General features: G+C 33.2%; 1 protein-coding gene across 9 annotated transcripts; it reads right to left on the minus strand.

The window, feature by feature from the left end:
• Positions 1-2,038: 2,038 nt before the first annotated feature.
• Positions 2,039-23,701, minus strand: LOC105341700 (glutamine--fructose-6-phosphate aminotransferase [isomerizing] 2). Of its 9 annotated transcripts, none has more exons than XM_011448356.4 (22): positions 23,475-23,701; positions 19,259-19,366; positions 18,980-19,078; positions 18,670-18,795; positions 18,492-18,550; positions 18,170-18,304; positions 17,965-18,026; positions 17,092-17,171; positions 15,848-15,871; positions 13,857-13,886; positions 10,969-11,074; positions 10,468-10,631; positions 10,062-10,255; positions 9,696-9,816; positions 9,369-9,526; positions 9,053-9,167; positions 8,554-8,681; positions 8,086-8,214; positions 7,504-7,542; positions 6,248-6,409; positions 3,974-4,034; positions 2,039-3,245 (listed from the first exon to the last, which is right to left on the minus strand). In XM_011448356.4, exons 1-21 carry the CDS (start codon positions 23,479-23,481, stop codon positions 3,990-3,992), a joined length of 2,091 nt encoding a protein of 696 aa, XP_011446658.1. In that variant the 5' UTR covers positions 23,482-23,701; the 3' UTR covers positions 2,039-3,245; positions 3,974-3,989. The 9 variants fall into 9 exon arrangements, with proteins under 9 accessions (XP_011446658.1, XP_011446656.1, XP_011446655.1 ...); XM_011448354.4 differs by lacking the exons at positions 6,248-6,409; positions 23,475-23,701 and adding exons at positions 5,685-5,846; positions 21,872-21,917; XM_011448353.4 differs by lacking the exon at positions 23,475-23,701 and adding an exon at positions 21,872-21,917.
• Between the last annotated feature and the right edge of the window lie 11 nt (positions 23,702-23,712).

Here is a 23,712-nt window from a genome sequence, read left to right on the forward strand (position 1 = left end):
AAATGCAACTTATAGCTATCAGCCCCACTCGGAACTACTCGGATGTCTCGCGCACTCGACATTGTATGGAGCGTAGCGGAATCAGCCGAGGATTGCCGATTGCTATCAGCCCGCTAAAATTATACTACCGGTATATAGGACGCACCTAAAAGATGAAGTCTGGAATGTCGTCTGAACCTGTATAGAAAGTCCTATTTACTGTACTATATACATGTAATGCTACGTGACCAATGCATAAAACGTTTAACGTGTACAACTAGGCCACTTGGTTTCATCAAAAAATTGTCAAAAATATATGATAAGACCTAAATGATTTTGATTTTGATTTTTTGAATGCGTTGAAAGTTTTCATTACTCTAAACTATAGCTATATACATACTGAATCGAATCATATGCTAGTTTAATTTATGAAATGCAAGCAAGTTCAATTGGAGTTCCTGAGCTCCTAGTATTTGCGTCATTCTTGCGTGTTCAATAAATTTGTTGATATTGACCAATTAGTGTTCAATATATTTGTTGATATTGACCAATTAGTGTTCAATATATTTGTTGATATTAGTGTTCAATATATTTGTTGATATTGACCAATTAGTGTTCAATATATTTGTTGATATTGACCATTTAGGGGTTTTTACATCTGCTAAAAGTTTAAGGCAAGTTTTTGTTTCAACTACCCTATTACTATAAGCATGACCTGCCAATCAGCCCAAAGAAATTAAGATTTGCCACATGGAAAACGCCTCTTTTACTCAATCGTTTCTATTCAAAATTCTGAATTCGTCTGAAATATTTCATAAGCGAAATAATTGCAGATTACAAATCTGTTGTATATCTTTCCATGGAAATGAGATCATTCGACTAAAAGTTGTTACTTTACATAAACCGTACATGTGTTTCATGATGTAACTATACTTGTTTACATCGATTTGTTGAGAGCCTTATGGTCAATCATGATACCTGAACAGTTTTTCTATGACTGTCATAATTTATTGATTACATAGGATTAAAATTGTGTAGGTAACTTTCTAAAGACTTGTCAACATAATTCATACTTATTTACCATTCTCCATGGCAACATTATTTTGTAAGAGAGAAAATCAATTTAAAGCGATATTTTCAAAATGATTTTGGCATTTTAAGGTAAAATAACACACTTGGAAAAAGTCACTCAAATTAACAATAAATTATTTGATTATGAAATATAAAATGATAAATAAATTGTACGTATATTAAATAAGCGAACATTTGAGAGTTTGGTGATAAAAAATTAATATCTAAAAAAAAATCAATATAGTAAGTAACAACATGTACGGATCACAAGCCCAACACTTTATTCACCCGGCTATGGAGCAAGTTACATGCTGCCGTCAATCCTTTTAATTAAACAAAATGTCGTTTCGATTAGAGGTCAGCCATTTTGTGATGGGGGCATGGCGCATAGTCACGATTTTCGTCAAATTCAATTTTACTGTTTTTATTATTTACAATGCTTAAGGAATGTATTTCTAATGATCAAATGAAGTCAAGCGTAGAGTTATAAGCGGAGTACAAGGCTCACAATTCTTTGTCATGTAAACGAGGCTCGTGCTTTGTATTTGTTTACATAGTTTCATTTTACCAATAAAGATCTTTTTCAAACTGATTTGTCTATCTTCTTATTCATTTTAAGCATAAATAATCAGTCCCTAACATTTAACACATTCATTTTTAGGTCTAAAACAGGAACTTTCACTTCAACATTCAATTGAAACAAAAGCTTTTTTGACCACGCCCCTTTAAAACTGAAACAATATAATATTGGAAGTTCTTAAGCTTTATATAAGACCACACCAAATCACATTCCATTTTGGGGTTTTTAACAAATTTAAGTCATGGCAGATGCATTAAACTCAAATAGAAAAGAGAAGGATGGAGAATTATGGAGGAGGCTTACATAGGCATTGCCTGCTGCCTAATCCATTTATTTAAATGTATATTTGCATAATAAAATATGCTCAAATCAAATAAAATAAAATGGAAAAGAGAACAAAAGAAAGCAGTATTTAGTAAGAAATATATTTTTCCCCACAATAAACAATTGGTTTTAATTCACACAAAAAAATTTCCAAAACAGCAGATTCCACACTGAAAATAAACAAATCATTTACATGGTAAACAAACTAAAATGCCTAAAGAACAATGGATAAAACCCATAATATAATAGTATACATGTATAAGTATATATAAGTATTGATTGTCTAGCCACCTTGTAGACAAAATCAAAGTACTGAGATATATGCTGATATTTTGATGGATAGAGTTTCATTACTTATTAAACATGTTAAATAGGATATATATACGATTGTCAAAAAAAGATGTAACAATTTGTTAAACAATTAAAAAAAGACTACGATTGTTTGAAAAGTTCCAATCAACTTTTAGTTATTTGCATAAAAAGTAGTTTTTTGTAGTTTCTGAGAAAAGATTTGTACAAAATATCAATAAGACCATATCTACATTGGGAATAATTGTTCTCTCTTGAAGCTATAGTAAAATAAATATAAAATATGGTACATATACTAAAATAATACAATATTTGGGGAAACAATAACAAAAATTAAATAATTCTTAACACATGTATACATATCCTGTATGTATGTAATAAAATAAAATAAAAAATGTATAGATTGACATACAAAGGCTACGTATTGCAACAAAAAATAAATGTGGTCTAAATTCCTTGACCAAAGAAAAAATAAGCGCCACATTATGCTAATGTTTATTGATCCAAATAATTGAATTGAGAAGCTTCCTATATTTCTAAGTAGAGTCTGTTAGTCAATAAAGAGGTGTGCATTAATGATATAAACATGTAATGACCTATGATCAATGATCCCAAAACATTTATCAATAATTCAATCAATAATTTATCAATAATATGTGTGAACATTATTATGTATAACTATAAGAATTAATGAACCACATAATTTCAATTGCGTCATGGCAACATGCATCAAATGAAGCAAGAACTACATTAGGAGAACTCTCCTTGGTTGTGTCACCATTATGAAACCATCAAATGATTCAACAAAAGTTTATAATTGGTAATCTGCATTTTGATATAAGTAGTTGTGTTTTCAGGTCTAACTTTGGTCCCTCGACAATAGCAAAATATTATGACCCACAATAAAAACACACAGCTGTAACATTCTTGTTTTCATTTCCTAAAATGTGTACGTCTTCAATAAACCTCGTGGATGATCAACCTAAAAATTATAACAATTCAATAATCAAACATCTCATTTTTATATGTTTATAACATGCAATATTTCAACAAATATCATAATATACTAGCAAGACACTAATGGTGAGCTTTTCATTTCTGCTATTTATTCTGTTTCTTACAGCAGCTTTGCATGCAGTTCTCTCCCTTGTTAGTAGACACTGTCTACAATTTACATGCAGATTTCTTATTCATCTTATTTCTACAGTTACAGCAGGGACTTGCTACCAAAAGCCCTGTAGCCCTACATATACATACATTAGAGAGATGGCTTCTAGCACAGAGGTGGAGTATGATATACATGGATTGATATATAAAAAGACTGGAGAACATGTGGAATAGATGTATGAGCTAACGATATGATCTACAAGATTTAACGCTACTGTGTATGTACCAAGACTGATGAAAGATCTTTATAAGAGGGTCTTAGCAGAGCTTTGGAAGTGTGAAAACCTTACCAGTATCTTTGATATTTTCATTCTAGTGTCTTTAATTAGTATTTAATAATCTTTTGAGTGTCACAAGAGAAGAATTTGTGAGTGATTTTGACATATAATTTCCACAGTATCTGATTTACAAATCATGATGTTTTAGTCATGCATGATATAGATTGATCAGAGAGACACTAAGCACTCTACAGGAGCACTGTTGTATACAGGTGTCAATCACAGCAGGGGACAGGTTCTGTCCCCGCCCAGACAGGAAGTATACCTTTCTGCCTCCCCTCTCATTCCACTGTCACACTTTTCGCGAGATTCCTAGGACAGTCAACCTGTAGCAAAAAGTTTTAGACATGAAAACTTTAAAATTCATTCATTTGAAATAGTAAAAATTTCAATCTAAATGCTTTTTTATACTATCATTGTCATATAATTTACAATATTCTTTATTCTAAACTAGCAAATGATAGAACTATTTTTTATGACTCCTGCAATGAAGTAATTTAAAATAATTGATGTCTAAATCTGAATCATCTCCTCCTTTTTTTTTACTATAGGTGTATTTTTTAGAAGTGTTTATAAAGAAAAAAAAAATCAATGTTATAAAGAATTAAGTTATTCTAGAGAAAGTTTCTAATGCTAATTATGGTATTATAAAGACCAATCATGGTGGTTTTGCTCAAATGTTCTATAAAAGTGCTAGTGCTAGATCATGAGATGAGATTATAATAATTTATCAACACATTCACAATGTATTTAATCCTTAAAAAAGGGTCTCAACATATATTTTAGATAAAGGAAATTTTTAAGAAAAACCAGGTTGTAAAAAAAACCTTGGAAAATACTGTACGTGTCATTTCTCTTATATAAATTTACTTTTATTAAAATGCCAGTATATTTTACTAACTTTATTAAGTAACATGTATTAGTTATCTTTTTATGTAATATTTTATGATGATTCAGAAGAAAAAAAACACTAAACCAGAAAAAATAATAATCCTAAAGCATTGAGGATTAGAAGATTGTTTTTTTGGAATTTTTGTTATTAGATGATAGGTATAAAAAGTATGCTTTGGAAATATTGCTGTTAGACCTTAATATCATATTTTAATAAAACACTTCAAAACAAATAATTTAATCAAACAATTAAGACAAAATTCACATGAGTGTTAAGCACTGGTCAATTATTAAAAAAAGAGGTTATAATGAATGTGGAGCAAATCTCGGACATGTTTTTATATTTCGCAATAGCACTAAGCAAAAAACAAAGAGGTAAGGGACTAAATTACTGTCAATATGAGCTAGCTGACATAAACTATAATATTTATATTGTAATTTTCTTACAAATATATGTACATTTATAATGAGTACATGGGTTTAAGTGTATTGAAATGTGTAATGGCAGATTGCGTAACATATGACGCTTAATCTCATCATTTAACATTTAATTATTTCAACATCAACCACCTGGCATCCCATCACCAACTTTAACCATTGAAGCAAATATATATCTATGGCTTAATACTCCATAACTAGCTCTCTGATTTAAGACCTCCACCCCAATCCTGTTTATTTCATAGGAGTAGCCATTTTACATCCAAGTTCTGCCTAATGAAGGGTACTCATACTGTAACCTTGATGACCAAAAGGTGGAGGTGTGTTGGGTGTGCAGTGTGTGATAAACACCGTGGAAGGAGCAAGATTGTAAGAAACAAATTAAATAGCATCTAATGAAAGAAAATAAAATGAAAGAGGAAATTATGTTTCTACAGTAATCCCATCACTCAAAGTTGGCATTATTACGATGAAAATAATGATGAAAATACAGATTTGCAAAGTTTCATCATTTAAAATAAAAAAGGACTCCAAACTATCTTTACCTCCCATTATAATTGACTGAAATTCTAAATGGCAATACTAAAAACACTGAAACCAATTGAAAAAGAAACACAAGAACTAGAAACACATGCAATGTTTCTTACGTCATATCCTCGCAATACTGCGATATGGAAAGAGAGCAGCTGCATAGGGATTACTGTGAGGACACCTTGGAGGCAATCTACAGTCTGGGGCACCTCCACATAATTATATGCATACTTTTGAGTTTCGGTGTCTCCCTTGGTACATAGTAAAACTGGCCGCCCCTAAAAGGATACCATTGGACGATCTTGTTAGAGGTTTTCTACAGTAAGCATGCACGTCCCCCATTTGGTTGCCCAGCCAGACAAGCACTACACACAGGACAGAACTTGCTCCATCAGACACACTCAGCACATTGGAAAACAACCATGGGAAATTTATAATAATAAATTTAACTATAAAACTCAAATTTTTCCTTTGTTTAATTAGGTATTTGGTTTGGTTTCCATTGGTAGCAAGAGTATATTGCAAAATGGAGGAAATTTTGTCACAAAGAGACTTATGAAACATAGGACAGATTATAGGTACAACATACAAAAAGCTATAAGCATGCAGAGAAGAAAGGCACTCCGGTTAATCTATCTACAATAACATATAGTTGGTCGTTGGTTCAAACCAATCTTACATCACATCCTCTTAATTGTGCGATATGCATGGACAGTAACTGCATAGGTATTATGGTGAGGATGCCCTGTAAGCAGTCGATAGTGGAAGGCACGCCAATATACTTATTGACTTGCTGTTGCGTTTCCTTATCATCGTTATTGCCCAATACTATTGGGTTACCCTACAATGAATAATTATGGTTGTCATGACAACATGCATATTAGACTTAAGGTACACAAGAGTTGGTGTGGTAAACACTGGGTACTTCTTTGTGGAAACAGGAAATTTCTGAAGAAGTACACATACCTGAAAATAAAGAGCTTTACTACTTGACCATTTTCACCAAATGTAAACTGGTATTTAGAATTTTACTAAAATTAATCTTTGTACTTTTAAGAAAGAAAAAACCAATATAAATTGTCAAATTCAGTTGAGATGATTTATAATTTTTGGATTGATTGATTTGATGATACATAATTTGATACTCTGTGAATTGAAGTTGCATGGGCTTCTACATCTGTCTATGTTAATCAGCTGGTGGGCTATGTTGCCCCTAGTTGAGTATGAGCGTACTGAGTATGCAGTTAGATTGCTCCAATACACTGACAGCTAGTCAATGAACTACAGGTACATACGGAGGCAAGGGGAAAGATAGGAACTATCATTCAAACAACAAATACATTTACAATCGCAGTCGCTAAATGTCAAATTTCATCTGTAGCATTCAAAAAAATGGCTGAAAGAACATGAAAAATAATCTGCCATGGACCAGAAAACAGAATACTATTTTCATACATTTTTTCATTTCGAATACATAATTCCTTTTTGGTCAATGTAAAGAAACAGATCTCAAAGCCAAACAGGGTTACTTGCAAATGACAGTCTACAGTAGTCAGAGAGAATTAGTAGGACAGTAACAACAACAACAACAGACATGGTCATGTCTCAATTCTGTAGTGCTAGCCCTCCTGTCAACCCTTGTGCTGTAAAGGAATCAATTTAGTTAAACTGATCAACAAACACATATACAGTCATACATTCACTCCCTCCCCTGAGAGGTAAACAATGCTTTACTGCCCGAAAAATCAATAATTGTCTCACAAACTTACAAATTACAAAAACAAATCCTCATTTTTGTTTGTATTTTTGCTGTTATGCAAAGAACAAATTTTTGTATAACATTACATTTTCCAGATTGTTTTCTCAATAAAAGGGATGTTTTCCGATGTTGATAAGAATTGATTGAGTATGGTCTAGACAGCAGTAAATACTTACATGGCGAGCCTTGACCTGCTGAAGAGCGTTCATGCATTTCTACAAACAGAAGGAAACACAAGATTGAAGAGTCGTTTGATAACGTAAGCCAAACAATAAACAATAACACATACATTGCTCCCTCACATTAAACATCTTAAAGCAGCTTGTTTATCTACAGTTCCAACAACACTTTTCTTATCAAGTTATGGTGGTAACCTTTCATAGGGGTTATGTTTTATTTTTATCATGAAAATCAAAGTCTAGTACAATTGGTGACTGCTACATGAAGAGATGAATCATTTTGCTTCAATCCAATCAAACCACCTGGCGAGGTAACTTTTAATAATTAAACAGACTAGTGTTTATTTGTTAAGTTGACTAGAGGATCAGCGTTTTAGTTGCTCAGTAGTCAAGCAGTCATTAAGTTGACAAGGAGATTCGTAAATTACAGTGCAGTGACCCAAAGTCTACCAGTGGATCAGTTAAATAATCTGTGGCATTGTGGACAGGGAGGGTCAGTGAAATGGAAAGGAGGTCAGTGAAGGGGAAAGGAGTTCAGTGAAGCGGAAAGGAGATCAGTGAAGCGGAAAGAGGACTCACAGGATAGACTTTGTCTCTCGTCACCACCATCATCACTGGCATGGCTTTATCCACCAGGGCTAGCGGGCCGTGCTTCAGCTCCCCGGCTAGGATGCCCTCAGAGTGCATGTACGTCAACTCTTTGATTTTCTGCAAAGGAATGAATTATTTTTTTTACAAAAATATTGTACAGTAGTTTACTGGAATTAGGTGAAAATACTGTACACTGCTCAGTGAAAAATGCAGAAGAAACTGTAAAAAATAGACCAAAACTTGATACAGTTAATAGATTTTATAAATTTCAACAAATGTGTGAACCACCCTTCTCCCAAGAACAAGTCTGAAAATATCAGGCCTTTTGTGTACTGGCCATATACATACCGTACTACCTGTAGGCTGTTTTGTTACTTTTTAGAGTTAAGTGAAATACACATTACATTTTATAATCGATGAATTGGTGAACACCACTTAATATAAGATAATTCATACCAAGGCTCCCTCAAGACATGTTGCATAGTTATATCCCCTGCCCATCACCAGCAAACTTTTCTGTTGGTACAGCTCTCGGGCAAGTGTGTTCACATGTTCATCTGTCTCGAGAACTGCCTTGATTTGACCTGTGCAAAACAAAGATTTAGCATGATATAATAATAATCAACCATGGTTTTGTTGTGTAAGTAAAATTATCATACTGATTTTTTAATAATCAGCTAATAGTTTTTTAATTGGAATACCCTGAACCTGGTTTCCAATGTGACCTAGCTGGCAGAACCAAGGTTTAAGGTCAGGATTCGGAAGTTAACAGAACTAGGTCTCTATTACACATATACAATTTACTTGACCTTGTAAGTTTAGAGAGCTTGAGTTTGAACCATTTGTGTATGATTATACATAGTGTAAAATATGTTCGAACCAAAACTTGACTGAATCTTTATCAAGAATGAGTTAATTCTGAAAAATAAATGAGTGTCTGTTCACGGTCACTAACTTGGAAGATTCTTCAGTCCCTGAATGATTTCCGTCCTTCGATCCTGCATTGAGATTCTGTCTTCGCACATCACCAGGGCAAACATCACCAGAGAGATGAACTGACTAGTATATGCCTACAAATACACACATACACATAACCAAGGAAAATAGCACCAACATATGAACTGACTAGCATATGCCTACACATTCACACATTAAAACACACATGAAATGTATTCACTGATTTATAAAATTAAGTAAACATTCATTGAAACCTATAACTTGGAATGTATGAAGATTTGAGTTTTTATTTGTCCTGACTGATATTCACTTACTTTGGTACTGGCCACACCGATTTCCGGTCCAGCATTGATGTGTACGCCGCAGTGAGATTCCCGACAAATGCTGCTGCCTACGGTATTTGTGATGCCCACAATCAATGCCCCTCGCTGTTTACAGTACCGCAGGGCCATCAGAGTGTCTGCAGTCTCACCTGACAGGTAAACAAAACACAATGCACGAAATGAGAATCAATGCTTTTTTTTGTATATCCTTGTTTGCAATCATTAACATTCATCATGTAACTAATTGCTGGTTCCAGCTTCTGTAAAATGCCTACTTCATTCTGTTTACCACCTGTACAAATCATGTGAGGACCATACCTGACTGACTAATAAAGAAGCAGACGTCATCTCTAAAAACAGGCGTCTGTCTATCCAGGAAGTCACTGGCTAGTTCCACCATTACAGGAAGTTCTGTCAGCTCTTCCATTAGCTGCCGTGTCTGCACAAAGAAAGAGCTCCAATACATGTACTCCAAAATGCAAACTTATTTAATACATAGATTTCAATGCAGACATATATTGATATAAATATTATTTTCATGAAAAATAAAGTAGTTTTAAGAAATCAGTTCTTTTATACAATTTGACACATGTGAACTTAAACTTCAAAGTTAACATAAATGGATGTCAGAACCAATCAATGAAATCAATGCAGAAACTACACAGGTTACAAAAGAGAACTTACAGCTACTGCACTGTGAAAGCTCGTCCCGCAAGCTATAAATAGAAGTCTTCGACAGCGCCTGATTTCTGTCATGAAGTCCTTGATACCTCCCAGCACAACCTGATTGGTTTCAAAGTTGACACGCCCCCTCATTGTGTTCACAACAGACTCTGGCTGCTCAAAAATCTCCTTCTGCATGAATGAGCTGTAGCTTCCTGTAGAGAGATAGAATCCTTCAATTTATTTATTTTAAAACATAAAAGATTTAAAAGAGGATTTAAGTATTCCTGAAGTTTATATCAGCTTACTTGTTAAATATTATTTAAATATACCCGTCCGGTAATTTTCAAGCCTTGTATAAGCTTATCAATATAGAAATGACTGAAAATCAAAATGACTTGGTGATAAATCTAAATCAGGAGTTGACCTTTCATGATTTGTTGGATCTCCATTTTGATGGTGGTCACTTCTCGGGTCGCTGATTCGTCCAGGGTGCGCTTGATTCTGTGAATTGTCAGACACCCGTTCTGTACTGCAGCCACATCATCATCCTCTAGGAAAATCACCTGGTTGGTGTGCTCGATTATTGCACTGCAAAAATTGTCCAAAATTGTACAGATACTGCACTGAAATTCTTTCAGCATGAAAATTCCTTCTTTATAGTTACTTATACAATTTATACAATGAAACTGAAAAAGCTGAGATTCTAGTAAGTATAATGCTAATTCATTTAGGAACAATTCTAAAATTCCCTTTTTTTCCCGATCTTATTGAGGTATGCACACTGTCAAGTGAGATACTAATCTGGTTTTATGTCATTACTTTATGTAAACTTAACCTTGAAACTCAATGCGTACATTTGAAGAGGATACTTGATATAAGCACTGACGATCTGATCAGATTCACACAAATGTTTTAACCATGATACCTGGCATCTGATGCAAAGAAGTATTCCACTTCCTTGTTTCCGATTGGATGAAATTCTGTTGTGCTGTCTGTATGGTGAAGGGCAGGGTTCATCAGGCCTCGGTGATCTGAAACATGATTTTAAGCATAAATCCTAGGTTTTCAAAAGAATTAAATGTTCTTTTATCCATTTAACCACAATCTTTCTATCTCCTGGTTTTTAACAAAGAAGGTAATTTAACCAATTCAAAAAATTGTTTTTTTTTTAAAGAAAGTATTAAATAAAGTGCACAAATATTTTCTTTGAATTGCACACGAAAAATATATGTTTTTGGGAGCCTTTTGTATAGAATTGGTATAAGAATCTGCTGCTATTTTATGCTTGGTGAAATATCTGGACAATAGCAATCTCAAGTTTAGGGATTTTTTAAACTATATCAATAAGCATGGAATTCACTGAAAGTTACATGGCCTTTTTAACTTTTTTATTGTATTCATTTTTCAAATGATCTGAATTTTTTACTGGATTCTCAAAGCATTTTTGAAGGGAGCCATTGTAGAGAATGCTTTAATCTTTAATATTCCTGTTACATAATAAACCTTTTGGAACCTGTGTCCCACTTATTAAATACCCCCTTACTTACCACGAAAATTCTATACTCTATTTACTAGCTATGAATTTCTCAAAAAAATGCTCTTTAAAATCAATTAAAATTTTGTTCAACACACAATAAAATTACTGCCAATTACAAGCAATGACTGTGAACTACAGATTCAAAAAGCTATAAATACTCAATTTATATGTATCTTCAAAACATATAATTAATTCCTAGGACCTGTTTTCCATTTTTACACAACATGCATGATACACAAGATATGCACATTTTGTTTATGCATACAACACAAGATATGCATCAAGTGTTTAACATGCAGATATATTGTATATTTCACAGAGACATAAATAAAATAAAGAAATGATTATATTACACATACTACCAGGTAGATTTAATACCTGCTTTTTCTTTCTAGCCAAGTAAGAGTTACATATTAATAATATAGAAAATTTTCTTATATATAAACATACATTTTTATTGGTTATCAATAAATTCATTTAAAAAAAAAAAATCTGTTTTTATCAAGTAGATTTTTTATGCTAATATCAAGCGTTATCCTTTGCAGAGAGCATTACTCTAGAAACTGCAGACAGCGGCCGATTACTGCTGGATTTGGTCTGTACAAGTCCAACTGAAAGCACACTCTATTACAATGCAACAGTTAATAATTATATGCACTGCCACCCTTAGTTACTAAGTAACACTTTACCTAATAAACCTGAGACAAAATGAGTATGTATCAATTAGTATTTGTCTGTGCAATCTTGAATAAAATATCTGTGAGCCAATGCTCACTAATGATACCTCCGCTCTGTTAAGTCAATATACAAAACAAAAATAGCCGTCATTTAACGAGATGACATCAAATTTGTTAAAAAATAAATCTCATCATATGGCATGCTTAAACAAAAAGAGTGTTAAAATTTCAACCAACTGCAATAAATAGTTGCTTTGTAATCTTTGACGAACTTTTGTTTGAAAATTTAGGCTAAAAATAAACAAAATTATCATTAAACAGGAAATTGAGGACTATTTGTACAATTTGAATCCCACCAAATGGCATACCTAAACAAAGACATAAAAATTTCAGCCATCTGTGATAATAATTTCTGAGAAAAAAGTGACAGAAAATTGTTACAGACAGACACAAAGGGTAAAACAGTATACACCCCTCTCCTTTGCAGCGGGGATATAATTACTTATAATCATAGAATTTTATAGAATTGTAACAATCAACTATCAAATGAAAATAATCAAAAACCACAAAAATTTCTATATCTATCAAAATAGGAAAATTTACTAGGTTTCCATATTCAATGGTTATTATTTGAAACTTTTTCTTTAATCAATTTGAAGTGAACTAGTTGTAAAAGGCTCAAAATAGAAGTTGAGTTTTAACTTTCAAATTCATATATACTGTATATGGTTGGGTTTTTTTCAGTGTTTTTGTATTCACCCTTCTTCATGTTTAATTTCGTTACTCCTAGACAGTTAGAAATAGTTACACTAATTTAATTATCATAGTTATTCAAAAATTGTTTTGATTTTGCCATGTCTTAAATTTGCCAGCTGGCAATAAGGGCGAAAGGGACGAAAATAATTTTCCTGTATACAGTACCTCATTTAAAATGAAATGTTCTTCTGGAAAATTAAACAGAAGAAAAAAGCCCATTCTGAGTTTTATGTCATACATCTTTAGTACTGTATTATTACTAGAATCATCAGAATTCGTGGTGGCTCAATTTTCGTGGTATTTGTGGGTAGCTCTTACCCACGAATTTACATCCTCGACAAAAACCACTAAAGAACGTTTAAGTTTCCCTACTGAAACTGAAAAGTGACCTTTCCACGAAATTACATCCCCACAAATACGCAAAAAACTCACAATCCACGAAAATTGGCCCCCACGAAATTTGATGATTCCATTATTATCAATGCCTTAATAATGAAACACCCCAGATACATTTAAATTGTGAAAATAAAATGTTGACAAGACTATAATGTGCTGAAAGTCAATCTGAAATCTCCATGTGTACTACAATGGTATCTACTTTAAAATAAAACACAATAATACCGATAAATCAGTCACAAACTTGTCATTAAAAAGCATTATTATCAAAACCAGCTAATTTGTTTTTAACAAATTTTTTTAAAAAATCTCAATATATTAGTGATTCCTGCTGAACTTTTGGTGAAATACAGAGACAGAGAGAGAGGCTGAGCTTTGTTGCTGCTGTTTTAGAGAGACAAGCCATGCCAGAGAGAACTCATTAAGCAGCCAAAAAAGGTCCTCTACCTGACTTTTCTGTGGCCAGGTCAACACCTCCTGCATGCATAAAGTATAAGGCATCAACAAACATCCTATCTCATGCTTGTATATTACAAGTTGATCCTTACATATTACAAGTTTATCCTTATATATTACAAGTTTATCCTTACATATTACAAGTTTATCCTTACATATTACAAGTTTATCCTACAAGTCCATATTGGGGCCATAAATACATAAAATATTTATCAAATGAATTGATTTTAATTGTGAAAAGACTGGTTTTTATATACATGGATTTTACCTCTTGATTTTTAATTCATTTTTTTTTTAATTCACGAGATTACTTAGTACATGTACTATAGTACTTATGGCCTTTGAGTTTTCCGTTTTACCTAAAACTTTATGTGGTCTCTAAAAAACAATTTTATAAAAAGAAATGTCATAAAAATTAAATACATATATTTATAAATATGAATTTACCTATCATAATATCTTAGCTTAGTGTTTTATATCTGAGAAAAAGTTATATTGATCTGAGAGACATTCAGTTGTAAACTGTTGATTAATTTGGAAATTTTGTTAACATTAACAAAAAAAATAAATTCAAAATGATTAATGGAAATAGAAAAAAAAATCTTATAAACTAATTTAAAATGAATAAAAATAATTATGTGCATCTATATATCAATAAAACATAAAACAATATTTGAAGAAAAAAATACAATTGGGGTTATATGCAACAAAACAGTGTGTATACCAATGTCTGTATTTAGAATGTTTATGAGTATTGTTACACTTGGTGCATATTATATAACGATTCAGCGGCATGCTTTATATTCAATATGTTGCTGTATGATACATGCAGTCATGCCCGACCTTCATAAATCCTACCCCCCCCCCCCCCCCCCCAACTCCATCTCCCCTCTCAACCCCCCTTTTCCTCTAAATATTTTCATTCAATAAGAGTTAATTTGGTTTATGTGGATGAAAGATTGATGATTAATTGTTGAATAACAATTCACAGAACATTTCAAAAATGAAAAAGCCAGAAATTCTTGAACTCGAGCAAAATTTCACCAATTAGTTGGAATCTACTCTTGTGTTCTACCAAATAGGACATTTCTATAAGAATAGAGTGAAGCCATGGTAAGATGCTGGTAGATTGTTGATGCAGCAAGAATGAATTTGGTAAATGCTTTAGATGTTGGTGAGAGAAGGCTTGAATAACAGAACAGAGTACTTACAAACATTAGCATGGATTGAACCCTGACTCAGTATGCCATAGCCAGACATGTACCGATATATCTATATATATACAGTCATGTATTTCTGTCACAAGGACAATTAGTGTTCAATTAACCAGTGTAATCAAATACCCAGTAAAAATATGTGCATTTTTTTTAAAAATAATTCCTTATTGAGTGAATAATTGTTAAAATTTTGGGATGCTTTTTGAAGTGGGTCTATATTTCATTTTACCTTTGTCCGAATACATCTAAACCTAAAACCAAGTAACTCTAACACAAACTTTCAGTAGCTACTTTTTTAATATAAGTAAGTTCCTTGATACAAAACTTTCCAAAGCATACATTTAACCCAGCCCAAGTCATGCTTGGGTAAGCAGTGTGACACAGATTTACTCAAGTGTGACAACATCTATAAATAGGTTCATCTTCCACACCCTATGTCCCTGTTTTGTTTCACTGTCCTTATTGAAACCAGTAATTTACAGTCAAACTTTGTTATCTCAAACTAAAAGGGACTGTTTAAAAACTTCAAGATATCCAAGTATTCGTGATATTGAGGGTAAAATAGTTCAAAAATAAGTGGTTGGGACTTACAAATCACTTCAACATATCCATTGTATTCGAGAAATCAGTGTTCGAGATATCGAAGTTTAACTGTATTTTATGCTGTGTCATCCATACAGAGAGGAAAATGAACCGAAGATATACATACATAGAAATATAGATACTTAGATAGTAAGACTAATATATGCTTTGCAATATACACACCTTTCTTTTCCGAAAGATTTGGTTCTACAATTACGATTATCAATACATTGTATTATATTAAACAAAAACACAATTTTTAGGGCTTTTTATCTAACTTTTCTAGATTTTACCGCTGCATGCAATGTTGAAGAAGACCTAAATAATGTGTGAAAGAGAATATGCCCGATATGTGTTTCAATCCTATCCATAGAGCATTGCTAACTGGACATAGTACTGATGCATTATTTATTGTTATACTTTCATGTTAAATACTGAAATCTGATTGGTTAAGACGCAGTTAATAATATTTTATATTACCCTCAGCGTTAGCAACGCACTTAGAAACGGGTAACATTAAAAAATGTTACATGCGCGAAAATTATGCGCGTACGGTTCGCTGTAGAATTCACGTTATTCCTATATAAAAGCAGTAAAATTTTCTTAAAAATTAAGACATTCAGTATAACAAAATAAATAGTGCCTGTTTGGGAGGATAACAGTTGAAATTGACACCCCTCGAAAACCATTGTCAACCTCCGCTTCGCGTCAGTTGACAATGGTTTTCTCGGGGTGTCAATTTCAACTGTTACCCTCCCAAACAGGCACTATTTATATACTGTGAATTGATCTACCATAAAAGTAGTATTACAGTATTATGTATCTCAACAAAACTAATATTGGCTGTTAGAATCAGAATGTGGTGCTAGAATAGATGTATAACCAGTGTGCATCAGAGAAGAAATTCAACAGTGTACCAAAGTTAATGGATCTATTGATTTTGTTATCATTTATTTTAGTTCAGTTTAACAGTCTACGCATATGTTGGTGACATAATAGTTAGCAAACATCTGTAGTAGAGTTAATGCTTTTGAATGATTGCAACATGAGTGAGGGAAAGAATGAAGGATTGCTTCAGTCCAATGCCCTGTCTGTTTGTCGGTCTGTCTGTCTGTTTATCCATTTGTCATCTGTCTGTCTATTTGTCTACCAGTATTTGTCCATTTGTCATCTGTCTGTCTGTTTATCCATTGTCATCTGTCTGTCTGTCTGTTTATCCATTTGTCATCAGTCTGTCTATTTGTCTACTGGTATTTGTCCATTTGTCATCTGTCTGCCTGTCTGTCTGTTTATTCATTTGTCATCTGTCTGTCTATCCATTTGTCAACTGTCTGTCTATCTGTCTTGCCTGTCCACCTGTCAGTCTGTGTCTGTCTGTCTGTTTTTTGTGAGTACATGTGTGTAAGGTGACTCTGTGTGAGTTATACCTTTACTGTACAGGATGGGGATGTGGTCGGTTGACAGCTTGGCCTTGCTCTTCACTCCGATGACCAGGGGACTTCCTCGCCTACAATCAGATTAAAAAGAGTCTTGCTAGTCAAGGGAAAAAGCAATGTCCTAACTACCATACATCAAGGAGCCAAGCACATATGATTTGAATTTGCTGTGATGGTCGTTTGAAAGTGAGAAATTTCTTGACCCTCTTTTGTCTCTCTCAGGACATTTAACACACTAATACTTATCTAGAGACCTGTATGTTATTAACTTGAGAGCATGTACACTATTTCAACAACACTCTGATCTATCTGGGGGCTTTCACTAGAGCACTAATCATGTTTACAAACATAAGATGAGTAGTAAACATGCCCTCACCTAAATTGTTATTGACATAGCAAAGAAATTGGAACAAGCTAAATAAAACCTGATCGTAAATAGGACTTGAACATGACATCAACACATCTTTAAACAACCTGCTTCAAAGACCAAATAAACAGAAGTCTGTCAATACGCCTACATTATGGAAGATTGCCTATGTCAGCAGACAAGTCTCAAGCACATTTACCCTGAATAGGGTTTCTTTGAAAAGGTCAATAAATAATGAATCAATATCAAGAACTCAATAACAAGGACACTGTTTTCAAACTCTTCCCTAAGAGATAAAGCCCAACTTTACTTTATTTAACACAACTTCCACCAAGAGGTGAAAAAGAAAGTGTGCATTTAAGGACCTAATCCTTCACTCTTATCTTTCTGTAATACTTCATACACATATGTACATCACACAGACATGTAACTCTTTCTAATATTACACACACACAAATGTAACTCTTCGTCACACCTGAGCTCAGGTTGCATCTTACCTGGTAGAGACACATTCACCTGGGAATTTGGAACTCATGAAAACCAAAGAAAAGGCTCCCTCCTAAAAAACAACAATATCAGATTTTAGTCTCTATTGTTATATTATTTTGATTTTACTTGGGAGGAGAGAAGAGTGAAGTAAAGGGCCTCCATTTAAGTGATGGGTACATATCATTCTGTGCAACAGGATGAGAGTGGACATACCAGCTGTTGAACTGTGAGTTCGACGAGCTCTCTAAACGAGATGGCCGAGTCTTTGTGCTTGTCCGATATGTGTTTCACCAGTTTCACGATCACCTCAGTGTCTGTCTCAGATTCAAACACCATTCCCTTAGTGATCTATTAGGACCACAGAAAATGACAAAATCAACATTAAAATCATGTCCTAAAAGAATGAAGACTCTATATGAGGAGAATAAAAAGATCTATTATTTCATTTACCAGACTGAGTATATTTTTGCCTTCATTGATTATCCATTTTTAAGAAAAAAAACCTCTTATATTTGTGTAAAAAATGGTCACTTACCAGAAAAGACTTTAAGTCTTTGTAGTTTGTAATGATTCCATTGTGACACACAAGAAATTCTAAAATAAAAGGCACAGCTTATAATTATCAAGTAACTGTAATATCAACCAAATACATGGACTTCTCACAATGATTACAACTTTACATATGCCAGTGGTGTTGGGGTGTTTTGACTGACCATTGGAGGGATCTGAGCGCTGGGGGTGACTGTTGGTGGGGCTGGGCTCTCCATGAGTGGCCCAGCGGGTGTGAGCGATCCCGATGTGAGTGTCAAATTCCTTCTCAAAGTCCAAGTCAGTGGTCTCTGCCAAAGAGAGCATCATATATTTCAGTGTAAGATATCGTATTTTTGAATTATTCTGTCATAATGAAAACTTTACAGAAACCATGAGTATGACTATAAGATTGTTTAGCAGCACATTATCAACTAGTTCACCGCTGACGCATCTTTTCTTCACTGCGTCAACAGAATGTAGATAAAAACTTACGGGCAATCTCCTCTTCCAGTCTGGCCACTTTCCCTTTTTGTTTGATTGTCTTGAGTTCATGGCTTCCATTTTTAGTATTTGTGCCTTCAAATCCAACTCCTACAAACAACAATATTTTAATAAATTTTGCCAAGTTGTTAAGTTTCCTTCAGTGAAAAGCATTCTAGCTTGTTAAAACTAAATATTCTATACCACCAAAAGATATAATCGAAAAGATCTCAAATGACATGAAATGCATTGATGAACTTGCATGGCAGATAAAATTTGACCTTGACCCACCTGCAGAGTCATAACCTCTATATTCCATTCGCTTCAACCCATTGACAAGAATTTCTAGAATTTCCTTCCGTTTGGCTGGAACCAAATAGTTCAGGTATGCAAATATTCCTGTAAAATGAAGAAGAAAACAATTAATTGGCAAGAAAATACAAGTCAGAAATTGGGAGAAGATTTTTGCCCATTAAGTAAAAATTATCATTGGCAACTGGTGAAAGATTGTTTTCTTCTTGTTCGACTTAACAGAATTTCAGTTTACATGTACTTTAAGTGTACAATTTGATGCAATTATCTATAATGACAGGCAGTAAACGTGTTTTTTGATGGATTGTTGATAGTCGATATTGATTAAGGGAACAATACAACTATTGAGATAAGATCCCATTTTCAGCCCGGTCAGACATAAGATGAGACACTGACAACAAAAGATGTATTGATTTGGTATCTGCGTTTAACAGAGTAAAGAGTGTGTATGTTGTCCTGCCCCCTACCGTAGTCCCTGCAACATCTGGTGATTTCATCCTACATCAACCTTAAATTTTCTCAACTTTATTCATCTCAAATTTAGTGTTGTCATCAAACCACTGAATATAGTGAGCATGTCGTTAGCTCAAATTATATCAAACAAAAACTGAATGAACCAAGTCTTTCAATGACTACTATAGTTTCCACAGAAATGTCCCTCAGGGTTTAAAGATCAACTAATCAAAATATGAATGTGTGAAATTCTTACAACTAACTAACAGAACATAAAAAGTGCATCATCTTTGCATGTTTAGGCATTTTGTCAGTCCTGAGGTTGGTGTGGGAAACAATCCCATCTCGACGATACACACCGTCACCCAATCCAAAATCGCACAGGATCTGGTGTCTATAGTTTTACGTAACCAATTTGTTTAGAAGTTTTTCATGAACAAGCCTGATAATGACGCGATAGAAAATAGCACTGTCCTTAACAACATAGCTATTAATTAGGCCCCACACCCCTGATTAACAAAGCCATTTATTCATGATATACAGGCGACGCATGAGAAATCTTGCGCAGGTACGTGACCTGTCTCAATAAAATATACGATTTGTTTGTACTGTCACATGCTTTATTGAAAAAATATACATTAAAATAGCTTTCTTTATCTCTAAATATCTTCAACTTTTTCATCGAAATTTTTTGTTCTTAGAAGATGACCAATTCTTCTTAGAAAAAAGATTACATTACTTTAGATAAAAGGTCTGAACAGGTTAGAATTTTAGAATTTTGCTCTTAGAAGATGACCAATATTTCTAAGAATAAAATTACATCACTTTAGATAAAAGGTCTGATTAGAAAACTAGATTCTCACAGATAAGAAATCCTCAAAATCTTAGTGTTCCATAAATATTTGCATATTGCAATAATCCATATTATATTGGGAACCTGTATTCATCCTCAGTCTGTAATATTTTCAGCATACACAAGGTTTTTTTTTTATATATCTCTCTCTACTGGTACATGTTTTAATGATCTCAGTACTTTTAACTTTCGTTTTTGCATCGAGATTTTGTGTTTAGACTGATACTTCTTGAGAAAATGACATTCCTTTAGATAAAAGGGTTCTAGGAAGACAAACAGTGCCATAACCCAACAGGGAAAATCCCACAAAAACTAATGACAAGCCTTCCATGAAAATGACAAATGAAAAGAAATTGGATATACAGTACAATGGCCTTGAGATTTGCAAGTTTGTTTTTTTTTAAATCAACTTTTGAATACACAAAACTGGTTTTTCTTTCACTGGGATAGCAAATTTTCTCATATTCCGGCATACGCTAAGTACCAGTAATAAATACTGCTGTGTTTCAATATTTCACTACTGCAGTTGTCACACACAGTATTAAAGATTTATTTCTGTAAACCGCAGACTATGCTGGTACCATGGTTGCAAGTCACCAGGTTAACTGTCTTGTCAGATATCAACAAATACCTTTCAATGCTTGAGCCCCATATTTCAACATCATTCTTCAGTGCTGATATGTATTTATTACAGTGACGTGATTGTCAATTTTCTGCTGAATTTTTATATGAATTGAAGACATTCTAGAATAAATGCACTGAAATAAATGCATTCCCTTCGGTATACTTTTAGATGTCATTAAGTCAGTTGCTGAATATTATTTAAATTCTTATACCAAGAATACATTTTTCTACGTTGTACAGACAAAAATCTTCTCTTTTAGATTGTTTGTTTTGGTCCATTTGACCTCAGTCTTATAAACCTCGCATAAATCATTTGTGAGAAAAGATCATCAAATTGATGATAGCAAGCCAAGATCTGATTTCTTTCATATTATTTCCTTAGAAAACTTGTTTTTTTTTTTCTTTTCTTGCTTTTTTTTGTTTTTTGTTGAAAAATTACCTTTGTTTCTTAGACTAGCTGTAATCTATCATTACCCTACCCTTCCATTCCAAACATAGTTCCACGGTAATTAAAGTAAAATTCAAACACTTAAAAAAAAAAATCAAGATACTAATAAATTCTATAGATTTTCAATTGTGTGAAGTCTTGGTATTTATTTTTTCAAGAGTGCATGCATCATGTGCAAGTCAAACCATTGTTTGCAATAAACACATATACTGACCTCCCTCAATGAGTGGTGTTACAGCTTCCATTGTCGTCTATTTCTTATTTAGCAATAGGCAAACTTAATATTGTAAATCAAATGTCACTTTAAAAATTTATCCTGCACTTATTAAGTAAGTGGGTTTTTATTTTTATCAATTTCAATACCAATGAGTGAAATTTCAATTGATTTATTTCTAAGACTACTATAAGCATGTCCAGTCAATAAGAATATGGAATGAATATTAACCAACCATTTTAAACTTCCTAGTATTCTCTGCCAAGCTCTGAGGGTGGTTTATTTAATTTCAAAGACATCTATTTATAGCCTATACCAGGAAGATGTTTTACACAAAAAAATCTAGCTACCATTATTTTTTTTTTGGTCTTTTGTGATAGGTATTTGTGCAATGCGGATCAAGTTTTGGATTAAATTTTATAGTTTTTGGACACTCCTTTTAATTGTCCCCATCTAGTGAAGTACAAAGTAACTTAATAATAGAATGTCATAAATTTATTCAGACAAGAATTTCTTAACAGTTACCTAGTAATGTGAAAAGAAAGTAGAATAAAAGGAACATATCTAATTCCTAATATCTTATATTAACTTCAACTTTATTTGTACTTTTTACAAGTGTTTATATATTTAAAATTATTTCAGATTGAGTTTGAAGGTACATTGCTCCAACAATTTTACACATTGAACCTAAATTCAACTGCAGAAAATAAATACTACATCTAAATAGACATGATAAGCATATCAACTGAAGTGCAAAACAATTATCCTTATATTTTCCCATTCTAAAAAAAAACCTCCTATTAATATAAAGTTATCCAAGTGAAAAAAAAAACAACACTTTTCCAAAATAGCCTAAGGTGATTGAGCATAATATATATCAAAAGAAAATTGTTCATACTATTTTCCCCCCAATCTTTCCACTCATGTACTTTACTGAAACATTTATATAATATATAATAGAATATTCAATAAAAAATGATAAATAAAAGGAAGTTCATAAATAAAAGGCACTTAACAATAATTTCCACTTTTATTGATACTTCTTGGTCTCCATCGAAACAAATGACACAATGATTCAGACATTGCTGTGTTTGATGTGAAAAGAGTAAAAACAACCATTTGAAAAGGGGTATTCAAACGGAGATTCAGTGGAGGCGAAATGCATTCACGGAATTTTAAAATACAATCATTGCTCACTTGATTTAATTAACATAACAAGTTTTACAGAAAAACGCATCTTGTACCCGCCTATACACATTTCTCTGGCTGCAAGATGCAATTATGCATTACGATTTCATCATATAAATTACAAGTAAAAAAGTATGATATTTTGTTAAAAAACTTTATCAATAACCAATGGCATCTAGTTTTAATTCCAAAAAGAGTTACATTCATCAACTGACCCAAGAATAACACACCCGGATAACTCCGGTATTTTTACTATCATGAAGTACAAGCATCATCATGTTCTGCACTTAATTGCTGCTCCCGGTGCATAAGATTGTTCATTTAAACATGCCACTGACTAAACATAGTGTAAAGAATTGAGCTGTGGCAATAAATAATGCAGTTATCAAAAAAGTAGTTGTCTCTGTCGACTTACCGCACATGTTGTCACCGTCTCCACTGTCTAGTAAACAACGCCACGTTCGACGGAAAACCCCTTATATCCTTATCACTGGAGGCCGCCTATATCACTTCCGTCTGTATTTTCGTCGTCTGATTCCAAGAGTTAAGTGTCAATCTGTCCAGGATACGCTTCTGTGTGTTTGATTACTAAACTCCACGTTGGGGCGTGACGAAAATAAAACCCCACATACAGTGATACACCTGTCACTCAT

The sequence above is a fragment of the Magallana gigas genome, chromosome 7, assembly GCF_963853765.1.
Source record: "Magallana gigas chromosome 7, xbMagGiga1.1, whole genome shotgun sequence".
NCBI classification, from domain to species: Eukaryota; Metazoa; Mollusca; class Bivalvia; order Ostreida; family Ostreidae; genus Magallana; species Magallana gigas.